The 21,317-nt window shown below is 43.3% G+C and overlaps 1 protein-coding gene across 2 annotated transcripts in view; it reads left to right on the top strand.

The window, feature by feature from the left end:
* The window catches only part of LOC117733533 (cyclin-dependent kinase 17-like), a 60,387-nt gene that overhangs the window by 16,468 nt on the left and 22,602 nt on the right, over positions 1–21,317 (top strand). For both annotated transcript variants that reach the window (XM_034537270.1, XM_034537271.1), the window contains exons 3-4: positions 16,907–17,040; positions 19,293–19,418. In XM_034537270.1, coding sequence (XP_034393161.1) covers positions 16,907–17,040; positions 19,293–19,418 — 260 coding nt within the window. The remainder of the gene's footprint in view (positions 1–16,906; positions 17,041–19,292; positions 19,419–21,317) is intronic.

Genomic DNA, 21,317 nt, shown 5'->3' with positions numbered 1-21,317 from the left:
CCTTTTACTCTTCCTCTTCCTCCCCTTTCCTTTTACTCTTCCTCTTCCTCCCCTTTCCTTTTACTCTTCCTCTTCCTCCCCCTTCCTTTTACTCTTCTTCTTTCTCCCCCTTCCTTTTACTCTTCCTCTTCCTCCCCTTTCCTTTTACTCTTCCTCTTCCTCCCCCTTCCTTTTACTCTTCCTCTTCCTCCCCCTTCCTTTTACTCTTCCTCTTCCTCCCCTTTCCTTTTACTCTTCCTCTTCCTCCCCCTTCCTTTTGCTCTTCTTCTTTCTCCCCCTTCCTTTTGCTCTTCCTCTTCCTCCCCCTTCCTTTTGCTCTTCTTCTTTCTCCCCCTTCCTTTTACTCTTCCTCTTCCTCCCCCTTCCTTTTACTCTTCCTCTTCCTCCCCCTTCCTTTTACTCTTCCTCCCCCTTCCTTTTACTCTTCTTCTTTCTCCCCCTTCCTTTTACTCTTCCTCTTCCTCCCCTTTCCTTTTACTCTTCCTCTTCCTCCCCCTTCCTTTTACTCTTCCTCTTCCTCCCCTTTCCTTTTACTCTTCCTCTTCCTCCCCCTTCCTTTTGCTCTTCTTCTTTCTCCCCCTTCCTTTTGCTCTTCCTCCCCCTTCCTTCCTGCTTCTCTTAATCACTTTTCTTTTCTTTTTCTGCTTTTGTGTCGACCCGCTCCTCACTCTCGCTTTCTCTCGCATTCTGTTCTTGTCTCCCCTTCTCTTCCCTCCCGGCTGGTTGCGCCTGCACGGCGTGCCTCAGCGCCCGTGGTGGTGAGCGCCGTCCACCCTCCCGCATCGCACAGCGCTCCTTCCTTCCTGCGTCACTATGCCGGTCACCTGAACCGCAGCGCCATGCGCAGGGAGCCGGGAGGCGGGCTGGAGAGAGACTTCCTGAGCCTGCACAGGACTGGATCTCTGGGTACACACATGCACACACACATGCATGCACACACAGACGCTCACGCACACACACGCATGCATGCACACACGCACACATACACACGCACGCATGCACACACGCACAATAATAAAATAAGCACAATAGTAACTGTTTATTTAAATGTTGGTAAAATAACATGCAAATACTGAAGTACAATTTTGAGGTGTTTTTATTATACTTGAGTTATTTCCATTTTATGCCACGTCATACTTATACTCCAACAGTTTTGACAGGCAGGTATTGTGTATATATACAGTGTATATTCAATTCAGTTTATTTTGTATAAGCCAGAATCACAAATCACAAACTCCCCTCAGAGGGCTTTACAATCTGTACACATACGACATCCCTGACCTTTGACCTCACATCGAATCAGGAAAAACTCCCCAAAAATAACCTTTGACAGGGAAAAAAGGGAAGAAACCTTCAGGAGAGCAACAGAGGAGGATCCCTCTCCCCGGATGGACAGATGAATAGATGTCATGTGACCAGATGAACAGAGTTACATAAACATTCAATGAATATGACAGAAATTATGAATAGTTAGTAGTTGGCATGGACCATGATGTGTGTGTGTCTGTGTCTGTCTGTATGTGTCTGTGTGTATGTGTGTTTCTGTGTGTGTCTCTTGCTGACTCACTGTGTGTACCCTTTAATAGAGCAACATGATGATGCAATCTCTCCTTCCTGCTGCACTCAAGAGCTCACCCACCCTTTCTCTGGTTCTCTTGTCTCCCTTCCTTCTCCAACGTGCTCCATCCGTCCATTCTAGATGAAACCCTTGGAATATAAAAAGGTTCCTGGCTGAACCCCCTTTGTGGAATCTAGATGAAACCCTTGGAATATACAGCAGTTCTCTGATCTTCGCAGGGACATACCCGCACCCTGCAGACCCAGGGTCTCCATGTCGGCCCCCTGGGGCCATTTTCAGCCCCCAGCTCGCCACAACAGCCACCAAGGGTCTGGAGCCTGAGCTCAGTGGCCGCCAATGTCCTGGAGCTACGTGCCGTGCACCTAGCGCTCAAACATTTCCTGCCGTACCTAGCAGGAAAACATGTAGTTGTTCGGTCGGGCAACACCCCGACCGTATTTCACATAAACCACCAGGGGGGCACCAGGTCTGCAAAGCTGCTACGGGCGGCGCGTGCCCTTCTGACTTCGGCGGCCCTTCGCCTGACCAGTCTTCGGGCGATGTATTTACCAGGTGAATAGAACCAGGTAGCAGATTCCATCTCCCGTCGCAAGCCCCTATCAGGGGAGTGGCAGCTTCATCCAGAGGTGGTGCACAGCATCTGGGGTCTCTTTGGCAGGGCAAAGGTGGATCTCTTTGCCTTAGAGATGTCAACCCACTGTCCCACTGGTTCTCCTTGATGGAGAGGTCCAGTCCTCTAGGTCAAGATGCCCTGGCCCACACATGGCCAGAGGGCCTTCTTTATGTTTTCCCCCCACTTCCCCTGATCTTGCCAACGCTTCTCAGGGTCCCTGTGGCTAGCCAGGACGTGGTTATCCCTGTTGCGCAGACTCTGCCACTGGACGCCATGGCGCCTCCCCGACCTCCTATCGCAGCTAGAGGGTCGGATCTGGCATCCCGACCCCAGCCGCCTTTGTCTGTTGGTCTGGCCGTTGCAGGGCCCGATCAGCTGCTGAGCGGCTGCACGGAACTAGTCAGGAAGACTATTCTAAATGCCAGAGCGCCATCTACCCGTCTACAGTACGAATGTAGATGGAGGCTGTTTTCAGACTGGTGTGTGGGTCACAACGAGGACCCGGTGCAGTGTCCCGTGCCTGTTATACTTGAGTTTCTGCAGTACCTCCTAGAGAAGGGCCGGTCTCCCTTTACCCTGAGGGTGTATGTAGCTGCTATCTCATGGCAGCATGTTAAAATTGACACGGTAGGGAGCCACAGGTTGGTGTCCCTCTTCTTAAAAGGGGCTCAGCGACTGTGTCCCCCGAGCACCCCAAAGGCTCCTCCATGGGACCTCTCCGTGGCACTGGACACCCTATGCTCGCCTCCTTTTGAACCCCTGGCGGAGGCATAGCTGAGATGGCTTTCGGCAAAGACCGTTTTTCTCCTTGCCATCACTTCGGCATAGCGAGTAGGCGAACTGCACACCCTCTCGGTGAGTGAATCCTGTCTCAGGTGGAACTTCCTAATGCAGCGTTTCTCCCTAAGGTGCTGGCAAGCTCGTGCCTCAACCAGCCTATCCGGCTTGCACAATTTGACCCCCCATTGGAAGAGGAGAGGTCGAGGCTCCTGTGCCCGGTGCGGGCCCTCAGAGCCACCACAGGCATACGACAATCAGAGCAGCTTTTCATCTGCTATGGTGGGCCTAGGAAGGGCTGTGCCCTTTCAAAACAGCGCCTGTCCCACTGGATAGTGGAGGCCATTGCCTGTGCATACAACACGAATGGCCGTGCTCTGCCATCCGGAGTGAGGGGCCATTCTACCAGGAGTGTTTCCACGTCATGGGCAACCCTGAGAGGTGTGCCAATGGAAGATATATGTGCTGCAGCCTCATGGGCATCACCGAGCACATTCACCAGATACTACAGGGTGAACGTTGCTACCCCTCACCCACTGGGGGGGGTGGTGGTGTGTTCTTCGTCCAGATTCCTCTATTCCTCTACCAGTGCTAACCACCGCCTTTGGCGGTCAGGAAGGATGAAATAGAACGAAAGTTACATATGTAACTACGGTTCTATGAATCCTGGATGACCGCCAGAGTTCTTGGTCACTCGGAATTTTCGTGATTTCTCGAGAAGATTCCGTAGGACTGATCTCGGGATGACACCGGAACTTATACCTGGCTGGGGGGGTCATCCAAGGTCACACGTGACTTTGATGTTATTAAAACTCGACCTGCGTGTGCGCGAGACAGAAGATATCCAGTGCTAAGCATAGAACCGTAGTTACATACGTAACTTTCGTTTTATTTTATATTGTATATTTAATTATTGCACTGTGTAATTCTTGCATTGTGTTGATTGTTGTAGATTGTTTAATTTTAGTATCCAATGTTGCACCACCCACCATGACAAATTCCTTGTATGTGAAAACATACTTGGCAATAAAAGATTCTGATTCTGAACCTCCTGGTTGGGTTCTACATGAAACCTTTGGCATATAAAAGGGTTCTACGTACCCCCTGGGTGGGTCCTTCTTAGTATCCTAAGAAGGTGGAAAGGTTCTGGATAGAACATCCAGAGATAGTTCTGGCTGGAACCATTACACCAAAGAAGGGTTTAGCTAGAACCTCTAACAAGCGGGTCTGACATGCGGTTCTAGGTATAATCTTTCATATTGCGTTCAAGGTCGAAACCTCTACAATGGTTCCAGGAAGAACTTTCTTTTTAAAAGTTCTTACAGGAACCAAAATGGGTTCTCTTATGAGAACGACCTGAAGAACCCTTTCTGAGTGGGCACCTTTGTTTGTGAGAGCGTGCTCTTCTGCAGCTATTCCTGAAACGGTCCCAGATGCCTCTGGTCCTTTTCTCTCTCCATACATCAACACGCTATATTTAACCTGCAGATAAACGACGGACCACCGTTATCTCCCCTGCGTATCCAGCGCTGCGAGAGACCCGTGTGTGCCGGGGTATTAATGCATGCATTAACAGTGCATTAAATGCCATGGCCCTCTCCCTCACTCCCTGCACTCTCGGCCATTTGCTCTTCTCTCACTCCCAGGTTGGCTTTAATAAGAACAATAGAGTGGGTTCCTTTTTTTTAGCTTTTTGTGTGTTGGGGCTCGCTGTTACGTTAGCTCATGCTTGAGGCATAAGGGAATATGTTGCGTATGAATGCCGTTGATTTTCAAAGCTACAGTATGTAGGAAAGGGCCGTTAGGGACCGGCACATTCAGGCCCGCCTGCTGTCATAAGGCACTCCTGTCCCAGTAATTGAATAACAAGATTCCTGAGATGCAGATAAAAGGTTTAGAGGTAATTACAGCAGTCTATATTCTCCCTCCCTCCTTGTTTCTGTGTGTTCCTCAGGGATATGCACTTTGATTTTTATTGTCTCACTACTGCAGGCAGACTGTGGTATTTATGGATTTAAAAAAAAGAAATGTTTCCAATATAGTTTCGTTGTAAACTCAAATGTTGCCAAGCATATGTGAGGATAAATGTTTCAGATTCTCCAACAAAGTTGTCCTTGAAGGGAGTGAATCAGTGGTGTGGTCCTCTTTTTAACTCTCCATCAATACATGTCTGTCAATGCACCATAAATAAAAAAGCCATTACTCTTTACTTGGATCTAATATTTAAGGAGAGAGAGCGTAATGGGATCCAAAGTAAACAACCCTGAGTATGTTACGTGTTGAGTAGTTGAAGTGAACAATGCACGCTAAATGTCCTCCTAAATATTTATTTTAATACTCCTTCCACCCGTAGGTAGATTAGAAATGTTTTAAAGGCGTGTTAAGTACACAAGGATCCCATATATTTACTTATGTTAGCCAGTTATACCATTAGACTTTAGTTTGGTTGTGTGTTTGTGTAAGTAGTCTTTTAATTGAATGCATCATTATTGTGGGGTGCGAGAGCTTCTCTCCAGCAGCATGTTTTGTCAGTAAAGGCAACGTGATTATTGACATAAAGGGAGAGGTGCGGTTTTATCTCAGGCGTCGCACACATTTTAGGAACAGGTTTTATTTATTTTGTTATTTCGCGAAAATACTGTGAGGACATTTGATGCTTTATCTCACTGACAATTTTGACGCCGTTGAACACTTAACTTTCTATAAACACTTCTTTTTAATTTTAGTTTTAGTTACTGTGAAAGGACGGCCCACGTGGAGGGAAACATATACACAGGAAATGGTGGTAGTCTGTAAAAATACGAAAGATATCTGTGATTAAATTGCTTAAGAATACTGAAGCAAGTATAAAATCAACATAATGTACAAAATAGAAGTGCATGTTATACAGAATAGCCCACTTTTTATAATTATATTATTGGATCATTAGCCAATTATTGATGCATTAAACTGTGAGTATAATGGTGACATCCCTTCTGGATTTATGGACCGCTATTTTGAAGCCCTGAAGTTGTGCTGGCATCGTGTGCGTGTGTGTGTGTGTGTCTGTAGTGTAAGACGTGTGTCTGTAGTTTCAGACACGTGTCTCTAATGTAAGACACGTGTCTGTAGTGTAAGACATGTGTCTGTAGTGTAAGAAATGTGTCTGTAGTGTAAGACGTGTGTCTGTAGTTTCAGACGTGTGTCTGTAGTGTAAGACATGTGTCTGTAGTGTAAGAAATGTGTCTGTAGTGTAAGAAATGTGTCTGTAGTGTAAGAAATGTGTCTGTAGTGTAAGACGTGTGTCTGTAGTTTCAGACGTGTGTCTGTAGTTTCAGACGTGTGTCTGTAGTTTCAGACGTGTGTCTGTAGTTTCAGACGTGTGTCTGTAGTTTCAGACATGTGTCTGTAGTGTAAGACATGTGTCTGTAGTGTAAGACACATGTCTCTAATGTAAGACATGTGTCTGTAGTGTAAGACATGTGTCTGTAGTGTAAGACGTGTCTGTAGTGTAAGAAATGTGTCTCTAGTGTAAGACATGTGTCTCTAGTGTAAGAAATGTGTCTGTAGTGTAAGAAATGTGTCTCTAGTGTAAGACACGTGTCTCTAGTGTAAGAAATGTGTCTGTAGTGTAAGACATGTGTCTCTAGTGTAAGACATGTGTCTGTAGTGTAAGAAATGTGTCTCTAGTGTAAGACACGTGTCTCTAGTGTAAGAAATGTGTCTGTAGTGTAAGAAATGTGTCTCTAGTGTAAGACATGTGTCTGTAGTGTATGAAATGTGTCTGTAGTGTAAGAAATGTGTCTCTAGTGTAAGAAATGTGTCTGTAGTTTCAGACGTGTGTCTGTAGTTTCAGACATGTGTCTGTAGTGTAAGACATGTGTCTGTAGTGTAAGACACATGTCTCTAATGTAAGACACGTGCCTATAGTGTAAGACGTGTCTGTAGTGTAAGACGTGTCTGTAGTGTAAGACGTGTCTGTAGTGTAAGACATGTGTCTGTAGTGTAAGATGCGTGTCTCTAGTGTAAGACATGTGTCTATAGTGTAAGACGTGTCTGTAGTGTAAGACATGTGTCTCTAGTGTAAGACATGTGTCTGTAGTGTAAGACATGTGTCTGTAGTGTAAGAAATGTGTCTCTAGTGTAAGACATGTGTCTGTAGTGTAAGACATGTGTCTGTAGTGTAAGACATGTGTCTCTAGTGTAAGACATGTGTCTGTAGTGTAAGACATGTGTCTGTAGTGTAAGAAATGTGTCTCTAGTGTAAGACATGTGTCTGTAGTGTAAGACACGTGTCTCTAGTGTAAGACATGTGTCTCTAGTGTAAGACATGTGTCTGTAGTGTAAGAAATGTGCCTGTAGTGTAAGACATGTGTCTGTAGTGTAAGACATGTGCCTGTAGTGTAAGACATGTGCCTGTACTGTAAGACATGTGTCTGTAGTGTATGAAATGTGTCTCTAGTGTAAGACATGTGTCTGTAGTGTATGAAATGTGTCTCTAGTGTAAGACATGTGTCTGTAGTGTATGAAATGTGTCTAGTGTAAGACATGTGTCTGTAGTGTATGAAATGTGTCTAGTGTAAGACATGTGTCTGTAGTGTAAGAAATGTGTCTAGTGTAAGAAATGTGTCTAGTGTAAGACATGTGTCTGTAGTGTATGAAATGTGTCTAGTGTAAGACATGTGTCTGTAGTGTATGAAATGTGTCTGTAGTGTAAGACATGTGTCTGTAGTGTAAGAAATGTGTCTAGTGTAAGACATGTGTCTGTAGTGTATGAAATGTGTTTAGTGTAAGACATGTGTCTGTAGTGTATGAAATGTGTCTGTAGTGTAAGACATGTGTCTGTAGTGTATGAAATGTGTCTAGTGTAAGACATGTGTCTGTAGTGTATGAAATGTGTCTAGTGTAAGACATGTGTCTGTAGTGTAAGACATGTGTCTGTAGTGTAAGACACATGTCTCTAATGTAAGACATGTGTCTGTAGTGTAAGACATGTGTCTGTAGTGTAAGACGTGTCTGTAGTGTAAGAAATGTGTCTCTAGTGTAAGACATGTGTCTCTAGTGTAAGAAATGTGTCTGTAGTGTAAGAAATGTGTCTCTAGTGTAAGACACGTGTCTCTAGTGTAAGAAATGTGTCTGTAGTGTAAGACATGTGTCTCTAGTGTAAGACATGTGTCTGTAGTGTAAGAAATGTGTCTCTAGTGTAAGACACGTGTCTCTAGTGTAAGAAATGTGTCTGTAGTGTAAGAAATGTGTCTCTAGTGTAAGACATGTGTCTGTAGTGTATGAAATGTGTCTGTAGTGTAAGAAATGTGTCTCTAGTGTAAGAAATGTGTCTGTAGTTTCAGACGTGTGTCTGTAGTTTCAGACATGTGTCTGTAGTGTAAGACATGTGTCTGTAGTGTAAGACACATGTCTCTAATGTAAGACACGTGCCTATAGTGTAAGACGTGTCTGTAGTGTAAGACGTGTCTGTAGTGTAAGACGTGTCTGTAGTGTAAGACATGTGTCTGTAGTGTAAGATGCGTGTCTCTAGTGTAAGACATGTGTCTATAGTGTAAGACGTGTCTAGTGTAAGACATGTGTCTCTAGTGTAAGACATGTGTCTGTAGTGTAAGACATGTGTCTGTAGTGTAAGAAATGTGTCTCTAGTGTAAGACATGTGTCTGTAGTGTAAGACATGTGTCTGTAGTGTAAGACATGTGTCTGTAGTGTAAGAAATGTGTCTCTAGTGTAAGACATGTGTCTGTAGTGTAAGACACGTGTCTCTAGTGTAAGACATGTGTCTCTAGTGTAAGACATGTGTCCGTAGTGTAAGAAATGTGTCTGTAGTGTAAGAAATGTGCCTGTAGTGTAAGACATGTGTCTGTAGTGTAAGACATGTGCCTGTAGTGTAAGACATGTGCCTGTACTGTAAGACATGTGTCTGTAGTGTATGAAATGTGTCTCTAGTGTAAGACATGTGTCTCTAGTGTAAGACATGTGTCTGTAGTGTAAGACATGTGTCTGTAGTGTAAGAAATGTGTCTCTAGTGTAAGACATGTGTCTGTAGTGTAAGACACGTGTCTCTAGTGTAAGACATGTGTCTCTAGTGTAAGACATGTGTCTGTAGTGTATGAAATGTGTCTCTAGTGTAAGACATGTGTCTAGTGTATGAAATGTGTCTAGTGTAAGACATGTGTCTAGTGTAAGACATGTGTCTGTAGTGTAAGAAATGTGTCTAGTGTAAGACATGTGTCTGTAGTGTATGAAATGTGTCTAGTGTAAGACATGTGTCTGTAGTGTATGAAATGTGTCTGTAGTGTAAGACACGTGTCTCTAGTGTAAGAAATGTGTCTGTAGTGTAAGACATGTGTCTGTAGTGTAAGACATTTGTCTGTAGTGTAAGATATGTGTCTGTAGTGTAAGACATGTGTCTGTAGTGTAATAACTGTCTGTAGTGTAATAACTGTGTCTGTAGTGTAAGACATGTGTCTGTAGTTTAAAGCATGTGTCTGTAGTGTAAGACATGTGTCTGTAGTGTAAGACATGTGTCTGTAGTGTAAGACTACTCTAGCCGCGATATAGAAATCAGATACGATTGTCTGTGAGAGATCAGATTTAACATGAGGCTCTATGGAGCGGAGAGGTGGAAGCTTCTGTAGCTAAGTGGTTGAATCTGTTCCATAACCGCTGCTGAAGCATTTCAAGTAATAAAGAAGTGAAGAACATTACTTTGACCGCTGCTGAAGCATTTCAAGTAATAAAGAAGTGAAGAACATTACTTTGACCACTGCTGAAGCATTTCAAGTAATAAAGAAGTGAAGAACATTACTTTGACCGCTGCTGAAGCATTTCAAGTAATAAAGAAGTGAAGAACATTACTTTGACCACTGCTGAAGCATTTCAAGTAATAAAGAAGTGAAGAACATTACTTTGACCACTGCTGAAGCATTTCAAGTAATAAAGAAGTGAAGAACATTACTTTGACCACTGCTGAAGCATTTCAAGCAGTCCAAGTATTGTTGTGGGATGACACAGTTTCTTGTGCTCTCTTATACAGAGATTCTATGGGTTTGAGTGTTGTTGTGCATGTGAGTGACCAGATGTGACCACTAAATGTGCAAAGATCATCGAATGTAAGAATGTCCTGGCTGCGTTCTCTGTCAAACTGTTTCTGATGTGCCTGAAGTTTAGTAGGTAGAATTTGATGTAGGTCGCTACCTTTTTGACATGGCTCTTAAAGGTCAGGTTGGAGTCTAGAATTACCCTGAGGTACTTAAACTTGGTTACTAAGTCTAGCTCTGTTCCCTTTACAAATATGTTCCAGTGTGTTATTTCTTGGGCACGTTTGGAGAAAATCATACATACAGTTTTTTTAGCATTCAACAGGAAGCAGGATTTAGTGAGCCAAGCCTGGACATCAGACATAGCGGATGATAGGATGCGTAAAGCTTCTTGGTTGTTTTTAGCTGATGTAAAGATTACAGCATCATCCACGTACATCTGTGTATGTATATTCGGACAGGAGTTGGGTAGTGTGTTAATAAACAGGGAAACAGCCAACCAATTTGTTAATGTTTTGTTCTATCAATCCAGAATCGAATCCTCTTTATCTAACCCTAAAAAGCTCTTCTCAATTTTTTCCAACCTCCTTGACCCCCCTGTTCCCTCCCCTCCCTCCACCCTTCTACCAAGCCACTTTGTTGACTACTTTACTAAAAAGATAGACGACATACGCTCTTCATTTACTAATCCATCTTCCTCAACTACACCTCCAGTAACTTCACCTTCTTCCCCCTTGTTTTCCTCTTTTATCCCCCTGTCTCCCAATCAAGTTCTTACCTTGGTAACCTCTGCCCGCCCAACCACCTGCCCCCTTGACCCCATCCCTTCTCACCTTCTCCAGTCCATTGCTCCTGACCTTCTGCCCTTTCTCACCCATCTTATTAACACCTCCCTCTCAACCGGCTGTTTCCCTAACTCTCTGAAGGAGGCGAGAGTCAACCCTCTCCTGAAGAAACCCACTCTGGACCCATCTGAAGTCAACAACTACAGACCTGTCTCTCTCCTTCCCTTCCTCTCCAAAACTCTAGAGCGAGCTATCTTTAACCAAGTCTCCTCCTTTCTTCACTGTAACAACCTTCTAGACCCCCACCAGTCTGGATTCAAGACAGGCCACTCAACAGAGACTGCCCTCCTTGCTGTCTCTGAGCAGCTTCACACTGCTAGAGCAGCCTCTCTCTCCTTTGTCCTCATCCTTCTAGACCTTTCCGCTGCCTTTGACACAGTGAACCACCAGATCCTCATGTCCTCCCTCCAGGACCTGGTATCTCAGGCACCGCGCTCTCACTCTTCTCATCCTACCTCACCGACCGCTCTTACCGGGTAACCTGGAGAGGATCTGTGTCTGAGCCTTGGCCTCTGACTACTGGGGTCCCTCAGGGCTCAGTCCTTGGTCCTCTTCTCTTCTCTCTGTACACCAACTCTCTTGGCTCTGTCATTCGAAAATTAACCCGGACAAGACTGAACTTCTCCTCCTTCCAGGAAAAGGCTCTCCCACCCACGACCTTACTATTAACTTCAACAACTCAGTGCTGGTTCCGACTCCGACTGCCAGGAACCTCGGAGTGACGCTCGACAGTCAACTCTCCCTGACTGCCAACATTGCCGCAATAACACGCTCCTGTAGGTACATGCTGTACAACATCAGGAGAATACGACCTCTTCTCACTCAGAAGGCGGCACAGGTTCTGGTCCAGGCTCTGGTCATCTCACGGCTGGACTATTGCAACTCCCTCTTGGCAGGTCTACCTGCTAATGCCATTCGACCTCTACAGCTCATCCAGAATGCAGCTGCTCGACTGGTCTTCAACCGACGGAAATTTACCCACACTACTCCGCTCCTCCGTGACCTTCACTGGTTACCGGTGGCCGCCCGCATCCGCTTCAAAACATTGGTACTTGGGTACCGTGCTGCGAACAGATCGGGTCCGGTCTACATCCAGGACATGGTCAAACCGTACACCCCAGCCCGTTCACTTCGCTCGGCTTCTGCCAATCTGCTTGTAGCTCCTTCACTTCGAGCTAAATCACGACTGTTTGCTGTGCTGGCTCCTCATTGGTGGAACGAGCTTCCCATTGACATCAGGACAGCAGAAAGTCTCTACATCTTCCGGCGCAAACTAAAAACACATCTTTTTCGACTATACCTTGAATAGGTAGCATTTTTTGATATTATCGGTAAGATACAAATTGGTCTGTAGTTAGACAAGTCAGATTTGTTCCCAGACTTGAAGTTTGGGGTTACCACCGCCACCTTCCAGGCTGAGGGGACCACTGCATGTTTGAGGGATAGGTTGACCAGATGAGTTACGGGTTGGACCAAGGAGTCCTTATGTTCTTTATAAAAGTTGGCGTTAAAGCCAAATACATCCTTGGCTTTGGAGCTTCTCATACCACTAATGAGCTTGGCTTCCTCCTGAGTCAGTTATTTCAGTGACCTTAAAGACAGGTGGGCTCTCACTGCATTCAGGAGAGGAGAAGAGCTTGGCTATCTCACAGACTCCAAAAAAGAGTGGTTTAGACTAGTAACCCTAACCCTAACCAGTTATTTATAGAGAGCTCTAGTTCCTTGTCCTGTTTGCATTTACAGCCAACCAATTTGTTAATGTTTTGCCTTTATTTTTCCTTTACCTTGTGTATTTGCGATGATTTCCAGGAAAAAGTTGGCTTGAGCCTTACTTAACGCCTGAGAAACTTTATTCCTGTTCTTTGCAAATTTTAATCTGTCGGTGCCCAGACCGGTCTTCAGCGACTGTTTCAACAGTATGTCTCTAGCAGACATGAGTACTCTACATTCCTCATTGACCCATGGTAGAGAGTTAAAGAAGTGAAGAACAATAGTTGGACTGCTGCAGCATTCAAAGTAATTGTCCTGCAGGAGTACATGCAGTGTGCTAGCTGCACAAGGCTCTATGGGGGAGCCTTGCTGCGCATCGCCACACTGAATAATGGCTTCAGGTCCACCGGGAAGCACAGAGGGAGGGAGAGAAACAGGAAGGTGGAGAGGATGTATGAGTGGGGGAGGGGGGTAGATGATGGGATGCCAGAGGCGTCACTCAGAGGGACTCTATTTCTGCGCCAGAGAGTGATGAAGATGAGGAGGAAGAGGGAAGGAGCAGGAGAGAGAGAAGGCGATAGAGATGCAGTGCAAGAAAGGGGATCTGTATACCACACCATCTCTGGACCCAGACAGAGATAGGAGGAGCAAGGAAGGGAGCGAGGGAGGGAGATTGGTATCACATGAGAGGGAGGAGAGTAACGAGCAAGGTGAAGCCCAAGAGGACTAACTGCACACACACACAGAGAGAGAGAGAGGGGGGGGAGCTGAGCTGAATAACACAGGAGGAGAACAACATTAAGATACTGGAAATGGAAAAGTGACGAGAGAGAGAGAGAAGGAGAGAGGCCATATAGTTCAAGTGTTTTTCTTCCTCGAGAGGAGCTGAAGGTTTAAGCGGTTTCGTTTGGGGTTTGGACCGGACTCTGCAGCATTTTGCACCGATACCTGCCAACGTTTGACCTTCCTTAGTAAGCAGGCAGAGTGCGACTGCAGCGAGGGAGGGAGGGAGGGAGAGAGACTACAAGAAAACAGAGGGGAGAGAGGGAGTGTTAAAGTGGAGTTGTTGCATTGGGATCAGTGTGCTGTCTGCACCTGAAGCCTAAACACTTGATTTTTGTTTGCCCCTTAAACGTTTCTTTGAGAAATGTATTTTTTTAATTAGTATTATTTTCTATTTAATACCCCTTCCCTCTGGTATTGAATCTCGTGAACTGATGGATTTGTCAGCTAACCCCCAACGGGGCTCTGCTCGAGACTCGAGGACGGGGGAGGATAGACTGGGAGAGGGAGGGAGGATCAGGGAGAGAGACACCCCGCTGAGGCTGTCTCCTTTCCGGATGCTTCGAGTGCTGGACTCGTGCCGGCCTCCAGGAAACCGTATCGGTGAGTCTCGTCTCCATCCTCCATTTAATCCCACCCAAACTCTCCAGAGGAGCTTTTAGAAATTCGGTTTTCTTTCGGGGTAAAATAATGTTCGATAGACGATATGGTCAGTAACATCTGTAATATTACAGCCTATTTGATTCAAAGATGTGGATTCACGTTGAGCCCAAACTTTCTTTATTTCATGCACTGGTCTATTTATCTTCCATAACACGTCTTCATTCAGACGAGAGGAAATAAAAGATTTATTTTACTACTTTGTCTGTTCGCATCAAAAGTCACCATAACATCATGCCTCATTTACATATTTAAACACAACATTTCATAAAACTTGTAAAACAATAACTCCTCTTAATGTCAGTGATGAAGTGGTGAAGTTTCATGTGATATCTATGAGGTCATGTTTTGACCCTATAACACAATAACTCTTAATGTCAGTGATGAAGTGGTGAAGTTTCATGTGATATCTATGAGGTCATGTTCTGACCCTATAACACAATAACTCTTAATGTGAGTGATGAAGTGGTGAAGTTTCATGTGATATCTATGAGGTCATGTTTTGACCCTATAACACAATAACTCCTCTTAATGTGAGTGATGAAAAACTATATATTATGAAGCTTTATGCAGAGGGGTTAGTTCACACAGCATTCAGAGACTCATTTATACACATTTATTAATAAAAACTATATATTATGAAGCTTAATGTAGAGGGGTTAGTTCACACAGCATTCAGAGACTCATTTATATATAGTTATTAATAAAAACTATATATTATGAAGCTTTATGCAGAGGGGTTTGTTCACACAGCATTCAGAGACTCATTTATATACATTTATTAATAAAAACTATATATTATGAAGCTTAATGTAGAGGGGTTTGTTCACACAGCATTCAGAGACTCATTTATATACATTTATTAATAAAAACTATATATTATGAAGCTTAATGTAGAGGGGTTTGTTCACACAGCATTCAGAGACTCTGCCCAAACATTTGACTTTAATACGTCAACAACATGAAACAAGAAGGTTTAAGGTTTAACCTGACTTTATTCAATGTTCAGATTTACATTCTGGAAAACTAGGACATAGGTCTAATTTGCACATTTAACCGTAATATTTAACTAAACTTGTCAGGCAAAATAATACTTTGTAGGTTTCATGTCAATATCTATCGGTACCTTTTATTTCCCCCCATTGATCTGTCTACCCTGAAAGTAGAATAGGCGTATCTTATAATATAAATAGTCATTTTATAAGGGTTTACAGATCACAGTTGCAGTGGTGTGGCCCAGGGCAGTGTGTGCCGGTGCCTTCAGGGACCTTGAAGAGACACGTTCATCGTGTTTTCATCCATTCCATGTGCTCCACAGCGTACTGTGCTTTTATTTAAGAAGTGGAACACTGCAGTTCAAAGCGTGGTTGTCAAAGCAGTCGTGACAATAATTCTCCCACTGAACTCGACGACCTGCCGAGGGAGAGCTCTCCGTTACTCTTGAAGCACAATCTTTTACAAGTCTTCTCTCCGGGCTGCTCAATCATTCCCTTTAACTAACCGCCACTCTTCTTCTGCAAGTTTTATTCTTGTTTCTTCACTTGGATTTAAAGCACACTGGACTGCTCCTCCTTCATAAATCATGAGTTATCTCGGTGTGTCGTATCGGTTTCGAGGTGATTTTCCACCCTCATCTCCATGACTGTTGACCAGAATACCGTCACTCATTAACCAGGACCTTTCTGACAGTGAGACCAACCCTGTGTATCTGAGTAGTGTGTGTGTGTGTGTGTGTGTGTGTGTGTGCGTGTGTCTGTGTGTGTGTGTCTCTCCGGCAGTCTGGTGTCCGTTTGCTTGAGTTTACGGTTTCCCCACCGGGGGATTGATTCCTGATATGACGACCGCTCTGCATGTGAACTCTGAGCTCTGGCTTTCGAGGCCGCGGGCCGAACATCAAGAACTGTTCTGCTAACGAGCATAAGCTGCTTTTCAACAGATAGTTTAGAGCGACGCACAGCTTGGATCCAGTCAGGTAGTGAGGAGGCAGCTGGGGGGTTAGTGGAAAGGTAAAAGGACTGGGACTTCACCACAAGAAAAGGGAAGTAATGATATAAATTGAGGCAGAAAATCATATTATATAAGAACAGGGGTTTTTAAAATACAAACAAATCATGTTAGAAAATGAAAATGAAGGAAAACAAACTTTTCATAACAATGTGTTCCTTTTTTTATTATTTATTTCATTATTACATATTTATTTAAAAGTGCAGCGTGTATGATTTGGTGCCATCTAGCGGTGAGTTTGCAGATTGCCTGCAATTGAAACTTCTCTACTGTTTGGTTTGTCCCTTCTGGGCTACTATAGAACATGGCGCCTCCATGTGTCGACACAAACGGCTCATTCCAAAGTAATGAAAGCGCAACCGTTATTATTTTCAGGTGATTATATTCATAAGGAAACATATTCATTAAATCCAGCAAAACGCTGCGCACGGTTCCTGAAGTGTTCATCAGGGCTCGAGGAATCCATCCTGATCTCGCTCTATAAACAGGACTGAAGGTTCATGTACAACACATACGTCTGTATGAGAGCTATCAGGCAGCATACTTTCATATTTCAACTTTGGTTAAAATTTCGCAACACACCATTTGCGTCTATTGCCCCGCCCGGCGAAATTCTCAACCATTCACGTCTGCATTGACTTTGCATGGGATCTACTCGCGTGAAACATTCGCAACGCGTTTGGTGTGAACGCCCCATAAAGACAACGAGGTCAACAAGGCCTACGATCCGTTATCCATGTTGAAATTAGCCTGGTAGTCGATTGACCGATTGACAAGCGGTGATCGCGATCCATCATCTGCTTCTGCTCGTCCATGCTAGAGTTTTAAAAAGAAAGCATGTGATTCCTTTAGAAGCAGTCCAACAGGCCTGAAGGAAACCAACAACCTGACGGTCTTTCTGTGTTTACAGGTATCGTCCACGAGAATGTGAAGATGGGTTCGGATGGGGAGAGTGACCAAGCATCAGGGACGTCTTCTGATGAGGTCCAGAGTCCAGTGAGGGTTCGAATGAGGAACAACCACCATCGGCGCATCTCCAACGAGGTGTGTGTGGGAGGGTCCTTGACTATGCAGATGGCTTTATATGTGTTAGATTCAAGAATTCAATGGAAAGGTGTCTGATTCCATCCCATATTTCAATGGAATTGTATCGTGATGACATCATATATTGCGATAGTACTATCTTACTCAAAGCTCGTGAGTTAAATGAATCTATTATGTTAAATTTCCACTCGCATGTCAACAAATTCAGTGGACAGTCATTTTTCTTCGTGATAAATTAAAGTACTTTTCATTTGTCAGGAGTATAAACAAAAATATGTTTCACCATGTGATTATTTTTTATAGACTATTTATTTATTCACTCACAATGCAGGCAATATTGTGATATATGTATTGTTATCGAGATATGAAATGATCACATATATATATATGTATATGTGTATATATATATATATGTATATGTGTATATGTATATGTATATATGTATATGTGTGTATATATATATATATATATATATATGCTGTGAATAGTGGAGGGACTCATTTAGATCATTTTTATCACAAAGACAGAAAAAGGGGAGGGGGTGGGGAAGGACAAGAAAAGGATGAGAGGGTAATTATGGAAGTAGGAATAATTATTGGTAATGACAAGGAGAGAGGCGATCTGGAGGAGGACGGCTCAGGAGATAAGGGGAGAAGGAGAGAGGAGATCTGGAGGAACACGGCTCAGGAGATAAGGGGAGAAGGAGAGAGGAGGACGAAACAAAAATAACAACGTAACACTGCATGTTGTTGTGTTAAGATCAAACCATTACAGGCGTGAAATCCCTCTGCCTTTCATCTTCAGGCGTGCACCATGATTGTATATAAGCGTCAGCTAAATGAAATGTGATGAAATGGGTCAGTGTGGCGCTTTAATTCATGTTTTGATTCCTCCACACACTCAAATAGAAGACGGAAATATCCAGCTGTTTTGACATCGTTAAAAAAAAAGAGATGGATTTGGACTAGAAGGCTTTTTTAATTCTCACTAAACATACATATCAATTCACACCGTCACTAAAAGCAGCAGATGGCACCTGTAGATATGATTTAACGGCGTGTATTTGAGCATGCGGTGACTTTCTCATTTTAGTTTTTTAAGTTGCAACTTAAATTTAGTTCAAATGTGACTGTTCGCTTCATGCTTTTTATTTAATTATTTACATTACAGCACAGAACATTTTAAAGATGCCAAATGACACTATTTTATTTATTTTTGTAACCTTTTTATTTACACAGGTATTCTTATTGAGACAACACAAAGCTACATATTTATACAGAGACACGAATAACTACAGTATGCTTAAACACATCTGAATGTTATTTATAATGGTATAGAAAACTCAAATATCCCTCAACTGTCATAGGGCTTCAATTTAAGAAAAATTAATTTGTTGATTTATGTTTAGCTCTTGTTAAAAGTGCAATTTACGAGCTTTAATAAAGCAGCAAACAGCTGTTATGTAAAGATATAGTGGAGGGATGTCTACCTGAGCACAGAACAAATGCACTGTTTCCATAGTTTGTATTTATGGAAATAAAATAGGAACACAACAGACGTTCCCATTTAAATCAATGAAGCAGGACGGTCAGCGTGGCGGCCATCTTTATGTGTGCTGTCGGACAAACTTAAACTCATAGACTAAACCGACTCACTGAGGAGATGGTTTATAGTTAGAAACGTTAGGAAGCGAAGAGAGCCAGAGTTTAAGAGTAAAACTTACTTAACAACGTAATGCTTCATCCTCAATCTTTTATTACAGAGTAGGAAAACACATTGCTTTCAAGAGATAAATGACAAGATAAGCGAGCTAGCTAACTAGCAGACCGCTGGCTAGTAAGATAGCTAAGAGCTAATTCCACCATGCTTAAATTCTACACTGGTTACATAAAATGAGCCAAACAGCGGAGAATGACAAGCTTACTAGCTAACAAAGCAGCCATCCGTCTATTAAAGCAGCTAACAACAATCACGTCTTTAATATGAACACAGTTCGATGTCCATCCGACTCCTGTTCTATTTCTATGTTTTCAATGTCTGCTCTGCAAGCACCATTAGCACCATTAGCTGCAAGCACCATTAGCACCATTAGCTGCAAGCACCATTAGCTGCAAGCACCATTAGCACCATTAGCTGCAAGCACCAGCTCAGTTGTCGCCTAGTTGAGAGCCATTGAGAGTCAATAAAACAATCTTGTAAAAAAGCTGCTTTATCGTGTGATTTATATTTCTTCCCCTTTCTCCCCGTTTCAGGACATAAACAAACGTTTGTCTCTGCCCGCTGATATCCGGCTACCGGAGGGCTACTTGGAGAAGTTTGCCATGAACAGCCCGCCCTTTGACAAACCCATGAGCCGCAGGCTACGGCGCGCTTCATTGGTCAGTACTCTGTGACGTGTTATCTGTGTGTTTGTGTGCAAAGCAGCTGAACAAACAAAGGTGGTATGAACTTCCAACATGTTTAGACATGTTTAGGCTCATGTTGTTATGCTATTGAGCTTACAATGGCTCAGTAGGAGGATACATTATGAATTAATTATGTATTATGTATCCAGGCCAAGAGCATTATGGGTATGAATCTGGGGGGTGGATAGAGAGGGGGCATAAGGAGTAGAAATAGGCAGATATACAGTAGTCATGAATATGCAGCTCTTTGTATTGTCACAGTTTATTATCCATTACTTTTGTTTCGGTGCACTTTAAAAAAAGCTTTTGAACCTGATTACCAAAAAGCCGCGGTGCACTATGGGAAAGCATTAAGGATTTGCCCCATCAACCATTTTCAGTGTAATTATTAAACGGGGCCAGTGCCCTCTGGCTCTCTGCTTGTAGCGATTCAATGACTCAGAGATGAAAGGCAGAGAGTGTTTGAAGAGAGGTTCATGCTGTAAAGGGGAGGGAACTTAGGTTACAATATATATAACATATTACATTTAATAAAATTCAATAATTAAATAAAGAAAATGAAAAACGTGTATACAGTGTATTTAAGTGAGTATAAAGTATATAAAGTGAAAGCGGTGCAAGGGTTATTGATGTTGATTCAATTTGAGGAGGATCTGGCCAGAGGTGATTTATTATACAGTCTAATATCAGTGGTCAGGAATGTTCTCCTGAATCAGGAATGTTCTCCTGAATCAGGATTGTTCTCCTCTATCAGGAATGTTCTGTTCTCCTGTATCAGGAATGTTCTCCTGTATCAGGAATGTTATGTTCTCCTGTATCAGGAATGTTCTGCTGTATCAGGAATGTTCTCCTGTCTCAGGAATGTCAGGAATGTTCTCCTGTATCAGGAATGTTCTGTTCTCCTGAATCAGGATTGTTCTCCTGTATCAGGAATGTTCTCCTGTATCAGGAATGTTCTGTTCTCCTGTATCAGGAATGTTCTCCTGAATCAGGATTGTTCTCCTGAATCACGAATGTTCTCCTGTATCAGGAATGTTCTCCTGAATCAGGAATGTTCTCCTGTATCAGGAATGTCAGGAATGTATTGTTCTCCTGTATCAGGAATGTCAGGAATGTTCTCCTGTATCTGGAATGTCAGGAATGTTCTCCTGTATCAGGAATGTTCTCTTGAATCAGGAATGTTCTCCTGTATCAGGAATGTCATGAATGTTCTCCTGAATCAGGAATGTTCTCTTGAATCAGGAATGTTCTCCTCTATCAGTAATGTTCTCCTGTATTAGGAATGTTCTCCTGTATCAGGAATGTTCTCCTGTATTAGGAATGTTCTCCTGTATCAGGAATGTTCTCCTAGTGTTCTATCAGGTAACTCGTTAGCTGCTCAAAAGAGGCAGAGTTGTGACAGTAAGTGTACCGCACAGTCAAAACTGATCTCAAGGATGCATAACGGTAACATTAGCATCTCTTGTAAAAACATTTAGTTGCAAAAAGGACTATCCGGAACAGGTGGTGGAGAGGAAGAACCTGAAGAAATTATTCTCCAACAGACTGCTTCAGCTCACAAGGACAGATACAGGAGAACATTCCAGATACAGGAGAACATTCCTGATACAGGAGAACATTCCTGATACAGGAGAACATTCCTGATACAGGAGACATTCCTGATACAGGAGAACATTCCTGACATTCCTGATACAGGAGAACATTCCAGACGCAGGAGAACATTCCTGACATTTCAGATGCAGGAGAACATTTCAGATGCAGGAGAACATTCCTGATACAGGAGAACATTCCTAATACTGTGAGCTAGTCATTTGTTACCTGATAGAACACCTGTGAGCTGGTCATTTGTTACCTGATAGAACACCTGTGAGC

This window comes from Cyclopterus lumpus, chromosome 7, assembly GCF_009769545.1.
Source record: "Cyclopterus lumpus isolate fCycLum1 chromosome 7, fCycLum1.pri, whole genome shotgun sequence".
In the NCBI taxonomy this organism is placed as follows: Eukaryota; Metazoa; Chordata; class Actinopteri; order Perciformes; family Cyclopteridae; genus Cyclopterus; species Cyclopterus lumpus.
The sequence above is the reverse complement of the archived record's forward strand: the minus strand, read 5'-3'. Positions and strand labels throughout refer to the sequence as shown.